The sequence below is a fragment of the Callithrix jacchus genome, chromosome 4, assembly GCF_049354715.1.
Source record: "Callithrix jacchus isolate 240 chromosome 4, calJac240_pri, whole genome shotgun sequence".
NCBI lineage: Eukaryota > Metazoa > Chordata > Mammalia > Primates > Cebidae > Callithrix > Callithrix jacchus.
Genome location: NC_133505.1, coordinates 41,416,722 through 41,435,303, shown reverse-complemented (window position 1 = coordinate 41,435,303; position 18,582 = coordinate 41,416,722). Strand labels below are relative to the sequence as shown.

The 18,582-nt window shown below is 54.5% G+C and overlaps 1 protein-coding gene and 1 long non-coding RNA gene across 4 annotated transcripts in view; one reads left to right on the top strand and one right to left on the bottom strand.

The window, feature by feature from the left end:
- The window catches only part of COL11A2 (collagen type XI alpha 2 chain), a 29,493-nt gene that overhangs the window by 167 nt on the left and 10,744 nt on the right, over positions 1-18,582 (top strand). The window contains exons 2-36 of one of the 2 annotated variants that reach the window (XM_035297598.3): positions 198-412; positions 3,153-3,302; positions 3,438-3,648; positions 4,096-4,258; positions 5,798-5,989; positions 6,878-6,955; positions 7,602-7,664; positions 8,330-8,509; positions 11,098-11,157; positions 11,257-11,298; positions 11,588-11,650; positions 11,982-12,056; positions 12,499-12,585; positions 12,818-12,874; positions 13,021-13,074; positions 13,178-13,231; positions 13,326-13,379; positions 13,566-13,619; positions 13,802-13,855; positions 13,933-13,977; positions 14,100-14,153; positions 14,587-14,631; positions 14,801-14,854; positions 15,039-15,083; positions 15,217-15,270; positions 15,473-15,517; positions 15,751-15,804; positions 15,936-15,980; positions 16,171-16,224; positions 16,511-16,618; positions 17,599-17,652; positions 17,947-18,000; positions 18,110-18,154; positions 18,239-18,292; positions 18,414-18,458. In XM_035297598.3, the coding sequence (XP_035153489.3) occupies positions 325-412; positions 3,153-3,302; positions 3,438-3,648; positions 4,096-4,258; positions 5,798-5,989; positions 6,878-6,955; positions 7,602-7,664; positions 8,330-8,509; positions 11,098-11,157; positions 11,257-11,298; positions 11,588-11,650; positions 11,982-12,056; positions 12,499-12,585; positions 12,818-12,874; positions 13,021-13,074; positions 13,178-13,231; positions 13,326-13,379; positions 13,566-13,619; positions 13,802-13,855; positions 13,933-13,977; positions 14,100-14,153; positions 14,587-14,631; positions 14,801-14,854; positions 15,039-15,083; positions 15,217-15,270; positions 15,473-15,517; positions 15,751-15,804; positions 15,936-15,980; positions 16,171-16,224; positions 16,511-16,618; positions 17,599-17,652; positions 17,947-18,000; positions 18,110-18,154; positions 18,239-18,292; positions 18,414-18,458 (2,634 nt within the window). In that variant the 5' untranslated portion in view covers positions 198-324. Of the gene's footprint in view, positions 1-197; positions 413-3,152; positions 3,303-3,437; positions 3,649-4,095; positions 4,259-5,797; positions 5,990-6,877; positions 6,956-7,601; positions 7,665-8,329; positions 8,510-8,962; positions 9,016-11,097; positions 11,158-11,256; positions 11,299-11,587; positions 11,651-11,981; positions 12,057-12,498; positions 12,586-12,817; positions 12,875-13,020; positions 13,075-13,177; positions 13,232-13,325; positions 13,380-13,565; positions 13,620-13,801; positions 13,856-13,932; positions 13,978-14,099; positions 14,154-14,586; positions 14,632-14,800; positions 14,855-15,038; positions 15,084-15,216; positions 15,271-15,472; positions 15,518-15,750; positions 15,805-15,935; positions 15,981-16,170; positions 16,225-16,510; positions 16,619-17,598; positions 17,653-17,946; positions 18,001-18,109; positions 18,155-18,238; positions 18,293-18,413; positions 18,459-18,582 lie in introns of those variants that run through there. The other variant, XM_035297599.3, reaches the window with a different exon arrangement.
- Positions 3,993-7,658, bottom strand: LOC118153118 (uncharacterized). Of its 2 annotated transcripts, none has more exons than XR_004742374.3 (3): positions 7,566-7,658; positions 5,726-5,841; positions 3,993-4,115 (listed from the first exon to the last, which is right to left on the bottom strand). It is a non-coding gene; the product is annotated as an uncharacterized LOC118153118 (long non-coding RNA). The 2 variants fall into 2 exon arrangements; XR_013534029.1 differs by lacking the exon at positions 3,993-4,115 and adding an exon at positions 5,453-5,570.

Here is an 18,582-nt window from a genome sequence, read left to right as displayed (position 1 = left end):
GGTTTCCCCCTCGGTGCCTGTGGGCGGGCGGCTGGAGGCGGGGGCCGGCCGGGGGCGGGGGCGAGGTGGGGGCTCTGGGCGCAGGGGTGGCCGGGGACACACAGAAGCGGCAGCCACCGAGGAGGGAGCAGTGCTGGGAGCCCCGACGGCGCCTTGCTGCATGGAGCTGGGCCACTGACAGCTGTCTCTGCCCACAGCCTCTGACCTCCCTGGGACCCCGGCGTCCGAGGCTCATAGTCTGCTCCCTGTCTCTGTCAGCCTCTGAGCGTCCAGCGCCTCAGGCAGACCTGGGTCCCTGGGACCCGGCGTTCCGGTCGCTCAGCCATGGAGCGGTGCCGCCGCTGCCATCACCACCTCCTCCTCCTCCTCCTACCTCTGGTGCTGGGGCTGAGCGCGGCCCCAGGCTGGGCAGGTAAGAGGAGTCCTGATGCCTGGGTCCTCGGAGTCAGGCTGGAGCTCCGAGTGCCTCTGGGAAGGGGACAGCTGATGCCTGGGGCAGGAGCCTCTGAGTCTGAAAAGGAGACTTTGGGCTTCAAGGGTCCAGGCTGGAGGGCAAGACACCTGGGTTCCTTGGAGTCAGGGTAGGGATCTCTTCATCCTTGAAGTGACTGGGGGAGGGCAGGTAGGGCTGAAAGGTGGAGGACTACTTTAGAGAGCCCAGTCGGGATGGGCGCTTGTCTTAGGTCCTTGGGAAGAGCTGCAGATGGCCAGAGCTGAAGATGGCCAGGGCCAGCCTCGTTCAGCCATTGCAGGTTTGAGTGTGGTAGATGCCCATGTTCATGGTGAGGTCTGTGAGTCTTCTGGCCTTTCTGTCAATATCTCTGGGATAAGACCTGAGCACCTGTGATTCAGAGCAGAACCTAGTAAGCCCAGAAAGAAAGGATGCCTTGACTACCTGTCCCATTGGCCTCCCGGACAGCATACCCTCCCCCTCCCTGTGCCCTCGATGTTGCCACGCGGCTGGCTCTGGGGAGCACTGGGGCTGGCTGCCAACAGGACGGCCCGCTGGACAGGCCAGGATCAGGTGTCTGAGGCCAGAGCCAACTCTTTGCATTCCTGCCTAGCCCCTCCCCCGTCTGGCCAGCCAGGCTCCCCTGGGACCCTAGTGTCCACACCCCAATCTTTTCCTTCTTTTTCCCGGGACCCAGATTTGCTGGCTTCTAGGGAAGGGGATTTGATGTCAGGGAGGAGGGGGTGGTGAGCACCAAGCCCTCAGCAGGCTGAAAAAAGCTCCCCATGTCTGGAGACATTCTGGAGACACGCGCTGATTTGTATTTAACTGGACTATTCAATTCTTCTCTGCTTTAGAGAGAAGAGGGTCAGAATGGCAGCATAAAGGATTTAGATCACATTATAGAAGGAAGAACTTCCAAGATGTAAGGACAGTGAGGCCCAGGGCCAGGAGATTGAGGCCCATAGTGCCTGTAGACTCTAGGAGTATTGCTTAGGGGAGAGGGCTGCTGTGGCATGGAGGCAGGGGGATGGCTAAGATGACTGTTTCTTATTTCAGGAGCTGAGTGGGTAGAGATGGGACTTTAGGGAAATGGGTTACTGTGGAATTCCGAAGATTAGAGAATAAGGCATTTGAGGGGCCAGAGGTAGAGTGGTGGAGGGTGATGGGGCTACCAGGGGGGAGCCTGAGGGGCAGATGAGGCCGGAGACAGTGGGGCAAGTACGTGGCCTGGTGTGGGAAGATGGTGGGTGGACCTGTGGGTAGGTCGCCTATATGATCGAATTGTACTCCCCTGGGGTTTGGTGGAGGGTGGGGGCCTCTGAGGTCTCCTTGGCCTGGGGTCTCTGTGAGTCTCTGTGTCTCTGTCTCACTCACCCTTCGTCTCTCAAAGCGGCCCTTGTGTGTTGGTGTTTGCGGAGCTGCCACATGCGCAGGGGCCAGGCTTAGGTGGGGGCTGGTGGGGGGCGGGGGGAGGCCGTGGTTTCCCGGCTTCTGGACTCAAAGGGCCTTTTCTCTGCCTGCCTGCCCCACCTCACCCACCCCACCCAGCTCTGCTCTCCTGATTGCTCTGGCCTCTGCCCTGCCCTACACTTCTATGAAAGTTTTGCTGGAACCCTCTTTGGGATTTTTCCAATCTGGAGCTGATGGTGTGAAGAGTATGTATACAGGGGAGGAAGTGAGGGCAAGGTGATCTTTTGTTTTCCAGGGAGTGTGAGCCCTAGGAAGCTGAATTCTAGGTAGACAGGGCTGGTGGGCTGTGTCTTGCATCTCTGGGTCCCAGGTGGTGGGGTTGGTGGGGGTGGCGAAACAGGATTGAGGTTCCAGGTGTGGGGAGCTTGCCTGGGTTCTGGGCAAGCACTCTGATGGGATCCACAGATGTGTGGCTCTGGGCCCTGGACCTGTTCCGGCTCCGCGTGGCAGCTTCAGCCCCCGCCCCCGATTCCTCCACCCCTCCCCAACTCATCTCCTAAACCAGGAGGCACACGCTCTTGGGAGAGCTTTCTTATCTTTTTCCTCAGCATGGTCAGGGTTGTTCCCACCCCACCCCACCAAATCTGGGATATGTAGCTGCTCAAAGCCCCCTCCCATAGAGCCTCTCTGCTCTCTTCCTTGTGGCCCCCCTGCACCTCCTGTGCCCAGGATGATCGATTGCCCAGATGTTGTTTGTGCTGGAGACAGGACAGATGCCAGAGACCCAGAGAGTGAGAGATATGGAAAGGGAGTGAGAGCCAGGGAGAGAGAAAGGTAGATAGAAAGTGAGGGAAATGGAGGAAGAAGAGACAGGCATGGAAAAATCAACATAAAGAGACAGAGAGAGTAAGAGAGACAGTGAGAGAGACAGGAGACAGATGTAGTAGAGCTGAGAGACAGATTCAGAGAGCATAGACAGAGACAGATTCATAGGCTAAAAGACAACAGGAGAGTGTGAGAGGCAGATGCTAGGAGAGAGAGGGGCAGGAGGGCATGGGGTTGAATTCCGGCTAAGGCCGCCCTGCCTCCAGGTACCTTTGCATTTCCCATCCATTAAGGCACTGTTCAGAAGCAAGTGAGGCTGAGATGACCTTTGCCTTGTAGGGAGTTTGAGCCCTGGAAAGCTGAGTTCTGGATCCCAAATGTCCCCTATTTATGCCCTCCTGAGGCCAAATCATCCTGATCTGGATGCCCTGTTCCTTCTCCTGATCATCATGGACCCTCCCAGGTGCACCCCCTGTGGATGTGCTCCGAGCCCTGAGGTTCCCCTCCCTCCCTGATGGTGTGCGGAGAGCAAGAGGCATCTGTCCAGCTGATGTGGCCTACCGAGTGGCACGACCTGCCCAGCTGAGTGCACCCACTCGCCAGCTTTTCCCAGGTATGGGAGACACAGTGGGGTAGGGAGACCTAGGGGAGGTAATAGGGTGGGGCTTAGGATTAGACACCAGGAGGAAAGGGGTTGTGGCTCTCTTTGCCTCTCACTCTGTGTGTATCTCTCTTGGATACTCCCTAGGAGGATTTCCCAAAGATTTCTCTCTGCTGACTGTTGTCCGGACCCGCCCTGGTCTCCAGGCTCCTCTCCTGACTCTCTACAGTGCCCAAGGTGTCCGACAGCTGGGCCTGGAGCTGGGCCGACCTATCCGCTTCCTGTATGAGGACCAGACTGGACGGCCTCAACCTGCAGCTCAGCCAGTCTTCCGAGGCCTCAGCCTAGCAGATGGCAAGTAAGTTTGTTTGCTCCTCTGGTCTGCCCGGCCCTCTCTTTCAGGAGGAAGTGCCTCTGAACCTCTATGCTCTAAAGTGTGAAACTTTCAGACCCTTTTGGCCACACCACACCTACCCACTGCCCAAGTTTCAGTCACTTCCAGCCCAGAGTTTGGGCTTTAGAGTATGCACCCTTCTCTGCATGTTGAACCAGCCTGTACCTTGGGCAAGTTACTTAAATTTTTTGAGTGTCAGTTTCTACATTTGTAAAATGGACATTAAGTAGAATCAGCACAATCAAATGAGAAATTGATGGCACAGTGCCTGGCGCACTGTAAACACTCAATAAGTTGTGATTACTCTTCTTATCACCATTGGCTTCAGCTCTCATCACCGCTCTCCAATCGTGTTGACTCCCCTGCTTCAGTCAGTCAAGAGTTCAGTTGAACCTCTCCCCCCATGATCAGGTGGCACCGTGTGGCTGTGGCTGTGAAGGGCCAGTCTGTCACCCTCATTGTTGACTGCAAGAAGCGAGTCACCCGGCCTCTCCCCCGAAGCGCTCGTCCAGTATTGGACACGCATGGAGTGATAATCTTTGGTGCCCGTATTCTGGATGAAGAAGTCTTTGAGGTAACCAGAGCAATCAGAGACAGGAGTGGCCTCTGGTCCCCTCTCTTGTGCCCACTCCCCTTCTGGGTCCAGCCTTCCCTAGGCTTTCATTTTTTTCTTGTGAATTTTTATTTCCATTTCCTATCTTCAGGGCTACTGATCTCTGTGAGAAATAGATGCCTACTTTTCTGGCAGGACTGTCCACAGCCACTTTATTCTGTCCTTCAGTCTTCATCAGTCCCCTCATCCGTCCATCCCTTCAACACCTCTCTCTCCTCACCTAGCCATCTATTCACTCACTCTCCAGCCCACCCATGCACACATCCACCACTCCCTCCCTCATTCATTTACTCACCTATATATCACACACTCTCCTACAGATGCATGAAGGCTTATATCCCCTTACCTGTCCATCTTCCCCCTGCTTAACCACTCTCCCCTTTAAATCACCCATTTATGCTTCCATCCATCTATCCTCTTCAATTCCTCCACCCATCTATTCACTCAACCACCCATCCACCCACCCCATCTACCCATGCATACAAGGATGCATGCATCCATTTGGCCACCCATCATCCATTATCCTTCCACCAACTCAGCTACTTCTTCAATACACTCATGTACCCATCTCCTCACCCACTTATTTCCCATCTGACCATTTATTTACCCAGATATTCAATTCCACCCGTCTACCTACTCACCCATTTGCTTCCATCTACTCTGTGTCCCTTATTCATCTGCCCACGAGTCCACCCTCTTGTACATACATTCATTCATTCCCTATTTGTCAGTACTCCCATTCAGTAATACATTAAGCCCCCATCCACCCATGCACTCATCTATCCATTCATCCATCCCTCCATCTACCCTCCAAGCCAGTCAACATTTTCTGAATACCTGTTGCCCAAGGAGAACAAAGAAGAAGAATATAAAGTGTCTGTCACCTGCAGGAGCTCCCAGGTGAATGAGACAAAATCCCTAAGTTACAGTGCTTCCCAGGAAATGAGACAACATCCCTAAGTTACAGTGCAAGGGAGGGTATGCTAAGCACCATGTGTGGGCAAAAGTAAATGCCATTGGAACTAAGAAGTGGGTTTTCCCACTCCATTTCTAGAGGTCCAGAGAATTCTCATCATCACTATTATTGGAAGGCCAAGGCTTCTAAGGCTGAGCCCTGTCTCTGGAAGCCACTGTGGAAGGGCTTATGTTTTGCCACAAAGGGTAGAGGGGAGGCAAAGTATGCTGGAAGTCCTGGGATCTGGTCCTGATTCTGCCACTCTGGGTGACCTTGGAGCAGTCATTGCCTTTTTGGGCTTTTCTGAATGGAATGTATCTGGAAAATGGGCAGAAAGATGTTTGTTCTACTGACTTTCCTGGTTGTTATGAAGGTCCCATGAGATCCCTTGAAAACTGAAAAGGGTTATGCATATGGAGGGCTGACAGTGACCTTCTTCCATCATAGAGTTTTACGTAGGATTGGCCTCCTACCCTTTCTCTTGGATGATACCCTCTGCCTCTCTCTGAGTATTTCTCTGCTCCATCTCTCTCATGTCTTTGCAGGGTGATGTCCAGGAGCTTGCCATTGTCCCAGGGGTCCAAGCAGCCTATGAATCATGTGAGCAGAAGGAGCTGGAATGTGAGGGGGGTCAGAGGGAAAGACCCCAAAACCAACAGCCTCACAGAGCCCAGAGATCTCCAAAGCAGCAGCCATCAAGACTTCATAGGCCACAAAATCAGGAACCCCAGCGCCAGGTGAGGGAGCCGGGAGAACCCCCAAGTGCAGCACACCCCAGAGAGGGAAGACACCCAGTCATCTCCCCTCCTTAGTTGTCCTCCCCACTCTCATTTCCCTATTCCCATCACCCCCTCCTCCTAGTTCTCATTCATCAGCCTTTTTATTTTCATCTAAAAATAAAAAGAGTTGTTATGAAGAATTCATGGCTGGGAGCTGTGTTCCCTGCTCTGCGTCTCCTCTTCTACCAGTCTTCCTAGAACTGTGTCCCTGGGTTTCCCCTTCCTTCCTTGAATTAAGAGATTGGGAGACAGTGGGAGAGGGGTAAGAGCAGGGGAGGCAGGTGGGAGAGCAGAGTAGAGGGGATGGAAGCCAGGAGAAAGCAGTTGGGATGGTGAGACCAAGGAGGAGAAATGGGAAGGAGTCGGGATGGACGGAATCCCAAAGGAGGGGTGGGTCTGCAGAAGTGTGGGGGTGGGGAGCCTGGTCTCTGGCCCCCATCTACCTGGAGGGGCAGAAAAAAGGGAGGTAGTCGGGGGAAGGGAAGGGAAGAGAAGGGAAGGGAGGGGAGGGGAAGGAAGGGAAGAGAAGGGAGCCTGGGTTGGGTGGGGTCTGGACAGTTAGAGTACAGACAGGCTCTGGGGTCAGTGGTCTGAAGATCAGAGGTTCAATCTCTTAATCATGTCTACTTCTGCCCCACATGTGGAACCCCTTCCCTCTGTTCCACCTCTCCCCACCTCCCTTCTGACCCTCAACCTCTGCTTTCATCTTCAACTCTGTTTCCCAACTCCATACCTTCCCTGTTTTCCAACTCACCCACCATCTTTTTATCTCCCTCTTCTGCCCTTCACCCCATGCCTTCCAATTACCTCATCCCCTTTCTGCCTATGCCCACCCCCTAATCCCAGCCCACTGAGTCTCTCTACTATGACTACGAGCCCCCCTATTATGATGTGATGACTACGGGGACGACCCCTGATTATCAGGTAAACTCAAAGGACCCCTTCATTTCTTCCCTTCCTCCCAGTACCCCCTGCAATCATCTCCTAGGACACCTTCCTCCCCTCTCCATGCTGTGGGGAGAGGCACAGTGTGTTTAGATGATGGGGATTTACTTACTCCCTGTCCCCTCCCTGTCTCTCTGCTGCAGCACCCTGGGAGCCCCCACCACAGGCCTCCCCCTCCCCCTAGGGGGCACCGGACCCCTCCCCGAAAGCCTACCCCACCTGCCAAGAGGTCAGCGGCCCGGCAGGCATCCCCCTCACCAGGCCGGAGGCCCTCTCCAACTGCAGGCTCTGGCCCAGCCCGGGTCCAGCCTCCCCCTTCCCGACGCCCAGCTCGGAGGGCAGCTTCCCCCACTGCCTGGCCCACCCCCAGGACCAGAGGCAGCGGTTACCGGCAGGTAGAGCTGGGGCATCCAGATCTTTGCCCCCAAACCTCTATGACCTTGGAGGTTCATTCTCCCCAAACTGTCTCCCTCCAAAGGGGCTGCAAGATCTGAGATTTCCCCCATCCCCCAGCACAGACAGACCCTGCCCTCGGGCAACTGGTACTGCTTTGCCTCCTCTTCTGCTAACCTTTCTCCTTCCTTCTTACCCTGTGCTACTCTTCTCTTTCTCTCCTTGGGGTCAGGACCCCACCCCAGGTGAAGAGGAAGAAATCCTGGAGTCAAGCCCCTTGCCACCCCTTGAGGAGGTAACTCTGTGCCCCACCCTCACCCCAGCTGGGGACAATGGGCACCTGTGACCCACTCCCCTTGGCCCATGGCATCTTGATGGACCAGCCCCTCCTCTGGCCGGAGGGTTCTTCCTCATTTCCATTGATGGCCTCTGTCTTCTGGTCACTCTAGACCTATGGGTCTGCTTGTCTCTCTAAGTCCAACCAGTTCTTTTCAGTGTCCAGGCCTCCTTCCATGATCCTTTGATTCCAGAGTGACCTCATCTCCATGTTGGTGTCTAATGGTCTTCCTTTCTATGTCCTATTTCTGTTCCCAGGAGCCATTTTCTGTCCAATGCTGTTACCTTTTGTCTTCTCTATCTCTTTGGTCACTCTTGGACTCCTTTATCTGTCATTATATCCATGGACTGTCCACTCTGCATCCAGCCCTCCGGCCACCCTTCTTTTTATCCACCACTTCTTCCCCACCGGGCCCGATTTCTAGACATGTCTCCCCATTTTTGGCCTTTGATGGCCCTTCCATTTCTATACAACCACTCCCATGGCTTTTGGGAGAAAAACTCCAATTCTGATTACCCTCAGAATCCTTTGGGCTAGAAGTTATTGCACGCTGGGGTCCAGGGTAAGCCTCCTCTCAGCCCTAATATCCCCATCTACCCCTCTCCCTCCCCATCCCTGGGAAGGAGCAGACAGATCTCCAGGTCCCCCCCACAGCTGACAGGTTCCCGGCAGAGGAATATGGGGAGGGTGGCACAGACCTCCCTGAAGGGCCCTACGATTACACCTATGGCTATGGGGACGATTATCGTGAGGAGACAGAGCTTGGCCCTGCCCTCTCTGCGGAGACAGCCCACTCAGGAGCCGTAAGTGAAAGGAGCTTCTCTTTCATTCTTGACCACCAGTGGGAGCTACAAGAATTGTTTCTTGTTGGTTTTGATCCTTGGCTGTTGGCTGTGAGCTACTTCCCATCTGTCACTTGCCATTTTCTGTTCACAAGTGATGTATATGTTGCTTGAAAAGATGACTACCTGCCTTCCCTTGCCAAATGTCTTACCCTGTAACTCTTGTGAATACTTGTGCCCAGGGCAATTGGGAATTTAAAAAAATTACATAGCCACTTCCTGTTTTTCTTAGTCACTTCCTATCTAAATCAAGCTGAATTTCATAAAGCTTTTGGTCAAGAAGCTACTACCTTGTGTCCATTTTCAATGTGTCTCTATCATTTCTTCTTGGTGAAAACAATTTTTTGTTCATGTTTCTACCAAATGATCTAACTTCCTATGTCACCTTTTTTTAACCTACAGGCCACTTATTGTCTGTCCCTTCCTGCCTTCTCCAGCTGTGGCATCCATCTTGGTAACTGTGTCAGGTTGGACTGAAAGGAATTTATTATTGTGTTCTGGCTTTAGTTTTTCATGCTATATCGTGACAATTTCCTTTGACAGTAAGCCACTTCCTGTATGTCCCAGGTCATTCAAATCAGAAAGTTCCCATTGTGGGCCTCAGTATTTCTCATGGCTACTTCCTGTATGTCCTAGCCTTGATGTTTGTGTTTTCTGGAAGAATTATCCTTCACTGTCATGATTCCCTTTGCAAGAGTCCTGTTGTAACTGTTTTGTGCCTTTCTTTTTACTCTGGGTCACAGTAGCCATGTTGTTGAAGGTTTACTTCCCAGATCCTCTGTTCTTGGCTGCTTCCTGTCTGTACAGCCACTTCCTGTTTGTCCAGTTTGTTTACTAGCCATGTTGGCCACACTTAGTTTTCCTTGGCCCTGGCATCATTTTTGCTTCCAAGTGTTTGTCATTTTGTTCTGTGTCCCTTAGTTGTCCTCATGTCTTCCAGTATTCCCTGCCATTGGAACTGCCTCCTGTCTATTCCACTCCATCTTCCTGCTTTGCAGTTATGGCTGCCTCCTCTTCCCTGCTGCCGCATCCCACACCTCCCCTCTCTTGCCTCCCTTGAGCTTCTGCTGCTTTTCCTTTGTGTTGATCTCTGGGTATCTGGGGTTGATACGGGATTTTGGAGAGTTTTGAAACTGATCATGGCTGTTTGGTCAAAGTGAAGGTGGAGAGGGGCATTCTGAATATTTTTGTTTGGGGGAGTTGGGGTGGTTAAATGTCTCCACTCTGTTCTTATTTGGTTTCTGGCCCTAGTGTTGGGAACAGGTATCTGAGTGGGGGTGTGCAAGGGAGGGAACTGGTGGGCTTGGAGTGTACATGAGGGCTGGAGGAAGGGCAATGCACAATACATCCTTGCTGGGAGAGGAACTGTGGGATGTACTATGGGGGACTGCTCTGGGGCTTGGATAAGTGATTGCAAGAGCTGTATTTTTCCAAAAGCCAGTTATGAGGGCTGAGTTTGTGCTATCAGTGGGGACTGCTCTCCAGTTTTTTTTTTTTGTTTTTTTTTTGAGGCAGGGTCTTACTTTGTTACACAGGTTGGAGTGCAGTGGCAGGATCTTGGTTCATTGCAACCTCTACCTTTGGGTTCCAGCAATCCTCCTGCCTTAGCCTCCTGAGTAGCCAGGATTACAGGCATATGCCTCCACGCCCAGCTAATTTTGTACTTTTATTGGAGACAGAGTTTCACCATGTTGGTCAGGCTGGTCTCAAACTCCTAACCTCAGGTGATATGCCTGCCTCTGCCTCCCAAAGTGTTGAGATTGTGGGCATCAGCCACCATGCCTGGCCTAGCTTTTATCAGGTTCTCATATGGATTCATGCCCTCTTCTTACCCCAGATAAAAATCTACCCACAATCTTAGAGAGATTCTTTTGTGACGTGTTGGGGTAAACGTGTGGAAGGTTTCTTAAGATTCTAGGGATTTCTGGGGTTAGAGGGAGTTTGGGAGATGGGATAGGGTCCTCTAGAAGAGGGTTTGGGAAGATGGGTGGTTTAAAATTCCTGGAAGGGGCTGGGCGTGGTGGCTCACACCTGTAATCGCAGCACTTTGGGAGGCCAAGGCAGGTGAATCATCTGAGATCAGAAGTTCGAGATCAGCCTGGCCAACATGGTGAAACCCCATGTCTATTAAAATACAAAAATTAGCCAGTCATGGTGGTACACATCTGTAATCCTAGCTACTTTGGAGGCTGAGGCAGGAGAATTGCTTGAACCCAGAAGGCAGAGGTTGCAGTGAGCCAGATCACTGTACTTCAGCCTGGGCGACAGAGTGAGACTTCATTTCAAAAAAAAGGAAATGAAGAGGTTGTGTTTGCTGAAGTGGGGGTGGGAACTGTGGGGACAGGGAACCCCAGGGTCTCCTTGGCAGGAAAGGTTTGTGAAGAGGGAGTTTTAGGGGAGGGCTGTGGGGCTTGTGGTTTGGGCTGAAGTGGTCTCGAGAGGATCATTCGAGAGGATCTAAGAATGAAGGCGGGAGTTGGGATGGGGATAGGCCTGCTTTCCTGGATGCTCACGGGCCCTACTGGGGGTTACATGTGTGTCTCCCTCAGGTTGCCCATGGACCCCAGGGGCTGAAGGGAGAGAAGGGAGAGCCTGCTGTGCTGGAACCTGTAAGTCATGCTGGTCACAGAACTGAGACAGTGGAAGAAGCAAGTGGGGTTGTGTGTGCTGGACCTGTTGCCTCTGACTTTCAATCTTTGACTCTGCAGGGTATGCTCGTGGAGGGGCCCCCTGGCCCAGAAGGCCCTGCGGTGAGTCTAGCAGTGATCTGGTTGCCATTATTTTCTCAGAACCCCTCCTATGTGCCCCTCTGAGTCTTTCCCACATATGTCCAGGCGCCCAGGCATATGTAGGAACTCCAGAGCATCCTTTGGAGTTCCAGAGAACTCAGAACTCAGTCCTCAGAACTCCAGAGCATCCTTCCAATCATTGTTTCCCAGATTCCCAGATCTCTTCTGCACAGACCACTCCTCAGCCTCAGGCTGAGTGCCCACACCTGTCTGAATGCCCACATCTGACCCCTACTCTTTTGTTCCTCAGGGACTGATTGGTCCCCCTGGCATCCAGGGGAATCCAGGCCCAGTTGGAGACCCCGGAGAGAGGGTAAGAGGGTGTTCTCTGTGTCAGGGGAAGCTTCTGGGGAGCCAGTGGTACCCAAGGGGGGGCTGCCATGCCCAGTAATTCTTCATTAGCTGACTGGTTAATGAATGAGGGGATGGTTGTGCTTCCCAGCACCCAGAAGGGAGGGCAGCCTCTGGTTGGGGAGGGGAATAATCTGGCCTCTGACCCTCATTTTCCTCTATGGGAGTGGGGGCTCAGGAAAGATCTAGAGGAGTCTACACCTATTCTGTTGAAGAGGACATTTCAAAATCATGCTTAGACCTAGATGTCCCCGATCTGTCACCTCATCTTTTGTATTCTCTTCCCACTCTAGGGCCCCCCTGGTCGAGCAGGGCTCCCTGGATCAGATGGGGCTCCTGGTCCTCCTGGCACATCCCTCATGCTCCCAGTGAGTTGTCTCCTGAATTTTGGAACTGGCTGATGGGGAAGACAAGGAATTGTGTTGTGTTACCAAGAACCAGATGGGCAGGAAAGCTCTGGAGGAGTCTAAAGATCATCAGCCCAAAGGGATTGGTCTTTGGGATGGGGGAGATGAGGTCTTATTAGATGACCTAGAACTGAACACCAGTCTTCTAGAACTGAGCAGAACAGCTTATATTTCAGGGGATCTAGAACCAAAAGAGAGTCTTTCTGGAGGCAGAGGCTGGGCAGCAGCGGGGAGGGCAGGAGTTGAGTTTCTGGAATCCTCTAAGTGGTTATCTGGAAGCCATGGGAAATGCTGGATGGGCAGAACCTGGGAGATGAGGCAGAAATGCTGGAGGAAGCCTCTGGCTGGGAGGGTCTCATGGCTTTCTTGGAGGAGAACCGGGACCTTCTCTCCTTGCCCTCAGTTCCGGTTTGGCAGTGGTGGGGGTGACAAGGGCCCTGTGGTGGCGGCCCAAGAGGCTCAGGCCCAGGCCATCCTGCAGCAAGCAAGGGTGAGTGGCACTGCTTCCCTGGAAAGGGAAGGCTCTGGGGGAGCACTGGGAGGTTTGGCTGGAGTGAATGTGGGGTGGGGGAGTTCTGGGTTGGTTTTAGGTTTACAGGGAGGTTGGGAAGAATCCAGGGCAGTGGAAGAGGATCAGGAGATGAAGGGTGAATTTGGAGGGCGCTGGGGCTGGGAGTTCCTGCTGCCTCTCCCTCAGCTTTGCTCTTCCCCTTCTCCCATAGCTGGCTCTCCGTGGACCCCCTGGCCCCATGGGATACACAGGGCGTCCTGGACCCTTGGTGAGTGACTGGGGTACTTGGGTGGAGGATGCTTTATTTGTGTGTGGGGTATGGATAGTTCTGGAAAGGGGCTTCTTTTGGGGAACACTCTGAGGTCACTGCTGGGTGTGTCCTTCATTATGGCCATCCTCTCTTCTCTCTCCAAGGGACAACCTGGGAGCCCTGGCCTTAAAGGAGAGTCTGGAGACCTAGGACCTCAGGTGACCACCCTCCTCTACTGCACCCCCATATCTGTTCCCCAGCTCAGTCTCCCCACTCACCTACGTATGCCTCCTAACCCCACCTCATCTCTTCTCTTACCAGGGCCCCAGAGGACCTCAGGGCCTCACAGGCCCTCCTGGCAAGGCTGGGCGAAGGGTGAGTACTCCAGGGGTGGATGGGTGTTGTGGGGAGATCGGCAGTGTAGAGGCCTGTGCCCCTGCTTGCTCTGACACTTCCCTTGCACTTCCAGGGCCGGGCAGGTGCTGACGGAGCCCGAGGGATGCCTGGAGAACCTGGAGTGAAGGTAACAGGCTTGGGCCCCTCCCTGAGGCCGGTAGCTCCCAGCCCACCCTGGGCTCCATTGTTTCTTGTGAATGACCTAATTGCTCAGGCTCCCCCAGAATGAGCCCCACCCCACTCAGGGTGCAGTAGGGAGGGGTGGGCTTAGTCAGGGCTGTGTCCTCACTCTGGCCACCCCTCCTCCTCCTAGGGTGACCGAGGTTTTGATGGACTCCCGGGGCTCCCTGGAGAGAAGGGCCATAGGGTGAGTACATTAGGGAGTGTGTGTTGGAATCGGGCATGGACCTTCTGTAGGAGTGAGATATGTAGGGAAGGGAGTCTGGGGCTTGGCAGGGGCTCAGTGAATGTATTGGGTTGGCTAAGTGCAGAGGGTCTGCCTGTATAGGGGGCTCTGAGGCTCCTCTTATGAGTTCCCCCATTTTGCAGGGTGATACTGGTGCCCAGGGCCTTCCTGGTCCCCATGGTGAGGATGGAGAGAGGGTAAGTGTAGTGGCAAGGGGCTGGGTGCAGGAGAGGTCTAGAAGGCATGGCAGCTTCACCATGTCCTCCTCCTCCAGGGAGACGACGGGGAGATTGGGCCTCGAGGGCTGCCTGGAGAGTCGGTGAGTGTCCAAGGGCTGGTGCTGGGAGAGGAGGTTCTGGGGAAGCCAGGAGAGAGACATGAGCACTAAAAGGACACCTTTTTATCCATTCATGCCATCTCCTCCCCTCACCCTGAATGCAGGGACCTCGAGGTCTCCTTGGTCCCAAAGGCCCACCTGGTATTCCTGGACCCCCTGTAAGTGACTCCCTGATTTCTGACCCTAATGTGGCCCCTTGACCTCTCCAACTCTCCACCTTTCTAGCTGCCTTCCTGCTCCTTCTCCTCTCTCGTCACGCTTTCCATTCCCCTTGAGCTCCCCCTGCTCTGGCCCTACTGTGCTCTGCCTCAGCCTTCACTCCCCTTCCCGCCCGTGCACTGGGAGGGCCCTGTGGTGCGGTGCCCCTAGGGCTCTGGGCCTAGGAATAAATCCTTAAAAAAAACAAAACTAAAGCCCACAAACCCACACATCCACAGCCCCACCCCTGTGGGCCTGGGGCAGCTGTGTTTGCTTGGGTCCGGGATGGATTGGAGGTCTGACCGTCCCGCCCTCGGGTATGGCCGGGCCTCTCAAAACCACAGGTCCCTCTGGACCCGCCCTCAGGCTGCTCACACCCATCTTGTGTTTCAGGGCATCCGAGGCATGGATGGTCCCCAGGGCCCCAAAGGGAGCTTGGTGAGTGAAGGGTGGAAGGTCCCTGCCAGCATCCCGTTTGTCACCATTTTGACCCCTGCCTATTTCCCACTGTTGCCCTCTTGGCTGTTGTTGCTGGGACTCAGCTCCCTGCTCTAAATTTGTTCTGTCACCATCTCCTTCTGACCTGTGCCTGGTCACCTGTTTCTAGGGACCCCAGGGAGAGCCAGGACCTCCTGGACAACAGGGTACTCCTGGGACCCAGGTGAGTGGTGCCCCTACTCCCTTTCCCAATTTTAGTGACTTCCCTTGGCCTTCCACAATGGGTCAGACTGTGGAAGCAGACAGGAAATTAAGGGTCTCAGGCCCTTATTGCTCATGATCTGAATGGGGAGGTGGCTCGAAGAGACCCTGGGAGGCCCCTGTGACTTATCTTTCCCTGTATGTAGGGTCTACCTGGGCCCCAAGGTGCCATCGGCCCTCATGGAGAGAAGGTAAGTGACCAAGTGATTTGGAGGACAGGGGGTTTGGAGTAGGGATGTAGGGAGAACCCAAAATGTCTGCTGGGATTTTATGTGTCCAGACATGACCCCTCTAGTGACCCTGAGCCTCCTTGTCTTCCTGCAGGGTCCTCAAGGGAAGCCAGGGCTCCCTGGCATGCCTGGCTCAGATGGACTCCCGGTGAGTGGGCCTCCACTTCTGAATCCAGTTCCCCTTGGCCTCCCACTCCAGTGACTCTTACACTGAAAGGTCACTGGTGGTGCTTGCTCATGGACAGTTGGCTTCACTGGGTCACAGGAAATTTGGGTTGGGAGAAGTGTGGAGAGGGGTGCAGAGAGGGTGACAGGGGCCACAGGTCACATTTTCTATTCCTTACTTCCAGGGTCACCCAGGGAAAGAAGGTCCCCCTGGAACCAAAGGAAACCAGGTGAGATCTTCCATGTCTTTATCCCCTGAGGGAGCCTCCACCCAGACTCTAGACCTTCAAAGTCCTTGAGATTTCCTTGTCTCATCATTCACGTGGCTCTGCCACATTCTCAATTCCTGTGCCCTGTAACCCTACCCAGACAGCAATGTTGCTACTTCCATTTCTCCCACCCCTGGAGTCCCCCAAAGTGATGCCCTGAGGCCCTTTATAAATGCCTCTCTTTCTTCTTCCAGGGTCCCTCTGGACCTCAGGGTCCTCTAGGATACCCAGGACCTCGAGGGGTCAAGGTAACTGACCACTAGGCTGGGAGACAAAGCTCTGTGGTCCGGGGAGCAATATGGGGTCTTAGGAGCTCAGTCTTTCAACCCACCTCCATCCCGTGATCACTCTACTACCTCTATCCTCCCTCTAATTCTAGGGTGTAGACGGAATTCGGGGTCTGAAGGGTCATAAGGGTGAGAAGGTGAGCACCATGTCCCCAGCTTCCCAGCACCTCAGTCCTGCCATCTCCTCTCTTCACTGCCTTCCCTCCAGCCTGCCCTTTACTGCCTTTCAGCTCCCGAGCCCATGCTTCCATCTATGTTCTTGGAATCCCCATTAGAACCCCCAGCCCTTTGTCATCTGTGGTGTCCTCTCACCTCCATCTTTTTCAGGGCGAGGATGGCTTTCCCGGGTTCAAAGGTGACATAGGCGTGAAAGGTGACAGGGTGAGTAGAGAATCTACACTGGCCCCAATTCTGTGTCCTACTGAGCCTCCACTCTGGAGACCCCAAGCACCAGTATGTTCTCCCGAGTCTCTGGACTCCCCAGTTCCAGTGCTGTGTTCCCTTGGGAGCCTCAACCCTACAGGATGATAACCCCATGGTCTATGTCATGCCTGCTCTCCAATCACAGTATCTCTACCCTGCAGGCTCCCTGTCCTGTCCCTTTCTCTTCTGGGCCCAGACCCCACCTCCAGTCCCTGACACTCACCTGTCCTTCCCTCTTACCCAGGGCGAGGTTGGAGTCCCTGGTTCCAGGGGAGAGGATGGTCCCGAGGGGCCAAAGGGACGCACTGGACCGACTGGAGACCCTGGGCCCCTGGGGCTCATGGGCGAGAAGGTGATGGGATGAGGGATCTGTGCCCGGGGCCTCTGGGGTATGGGCGCTGGGGATGGACATGGGGGGTACCCACAGCTGAAGTCAGCCAGTCAGTTGAAGATGGCCATGCATTAGTTATACTTCTCCCTGTGTAAAAGGTACCTCCTGGCTGCTGATGGGCAGAGGGGATATATAAGAAATCAGGGAAAGTTTCCTGTCATGAAGAGTTGGATGGAGACGAGGCATAGAGAGTAGCTGTTGCTTCCAGGCAGAGTGAACACGTGTTCAGACTCCAAGCAGCAGGAGTTCTGAGATGAGAGAGTCTAATACAGTGAGGTCTGTGGTCCCCAGAGCTGACTCTCCCCAGCACTTGCCCTGTGCCAGGTGCTGTGCTGATGTGTGCTATCTATCTTGTGAGGTAGGCATGTGACCGTCCTGTTTTGCTGAGGTTTTGCAGAAGCACAGGGATGCTTGTTAATTACATGGCCAGTGAAGGGCAGAGCCAGGGTTGTGCCCCAGCAGTCTGGCTGCAGAATCTGCTCCCAAGCCCTGTTTTGCAGCTGCCTGGTCAGGATGAGCCCTGGAGCATCTGGGGAAGGTGGCATTCGTGGGAGTCGGGGGGTGGTGGGAAAAGGGCCTGCTGGGGGAACTGGTCTTGGTGGAGTAGGAGTGGGTGCTGGGGTAGATCCCACCTCCCTCATGGGGTAGATGAAACTGAGATTGACAGGTGGGCAGCAGCTAGATCACAGTGGAAGGGCCTGATACATCTGCAGGCACAGGGCAGGTGGGCTCTCAGCACTAGAGTTGGGGAGAATCCACTCACGGGAAGGAGACTACAAAAGTCAGGCAGTTGTGGGGCAGGCAATGAGGGGCTAGAGGCTGGGGTCTGTGGAGTATGTTGCTGGATAGGGGCTGGTCCTTATATGCGAAGGTTGAGGTCTGTAGGGTGGAGCAGCATCTGGGCCTCCTCTCACTCTTAACGGCTCCCTGTCCCTCCACAGGGCAAGCTGGGTGTTCCTGGTCTTCCTGGCTATCCTGGACGTCAGGGACCCAAGGTGATGCTATGCCCCATCCATGCCCCTCCTCCTCTTCCCTTCCCTGACCCCTGACTCCAGGAAGCAAGGATGCAGAGCAGTGGGGGACCCCAGAGAGAATTTAGCTGACCCCTGTTTTACAGATGACAGAAGAGGCCCAGAGAGCATCAGGGGTTTGTCCAAGGTTGCTTAGTTCTTGGCGGAGCTCAGGTCTCCCTCGCCACTGCTTTTGTGGCCTCTCCTGACCCCCTTTTCCCCTTCCTGAACCCTACCTTTTATAACTTCTCAGTTTCCCCGCTTCTCCATTCTCACCAGGGGTCCCTAGGATTTCCTGGCTTTCCTGGCGCCAGTGGAGAGAAGGGAGCCCGGGTAAGCCGGGGGCAGGGAGGGGGAGAGGAGGGAAAGGCTGGAGAGGTGTAGAGGGGGTCTCTGGGGAGTCTCACTCTGGGTAATGTTCTCTCTGCTTCATCCCCACCAGGGCCTGTCAGGGAAGTCAGGACCTCGGGGAGAACGGGGCCCCACGGTGAGTGCAGGGGAGAGAAACAGGTGGCTCAAGATCCAGAGGGGGTCATTTGGGTTTCTCTGACAACTCCCCTCCCCTCTGTAGGGTCCACGGGGCCAGCGAGGACCCCGGGGTGCCACCGGGAAGTCTGGAGCTAAGGTGAGGTCTCCGCAGGGCTCTATCTGCCCCCTGCCCACTCAGCCCCAGCTTTCCCTCAACACCTGACCTCAGGGACAGCTGGAAGGCAGCTCCTCCCACCTCCTGACTCTTTCCCCCACAGGGAACATCGGGTGGCGATGGCCCTCATGGGCCCCCTGGAGAGAGGGTGAGTGTGGCTTGAGAGTCCCCTTCCCCTGAGCTCCCCAGGGAGCCTGGATGAGCCAGCTCCCTCCTCACCCCAGAGAGGAAGCTGAGTTCCCCCGCTCAGCCCCTGCTCCCTTCTCCTGACT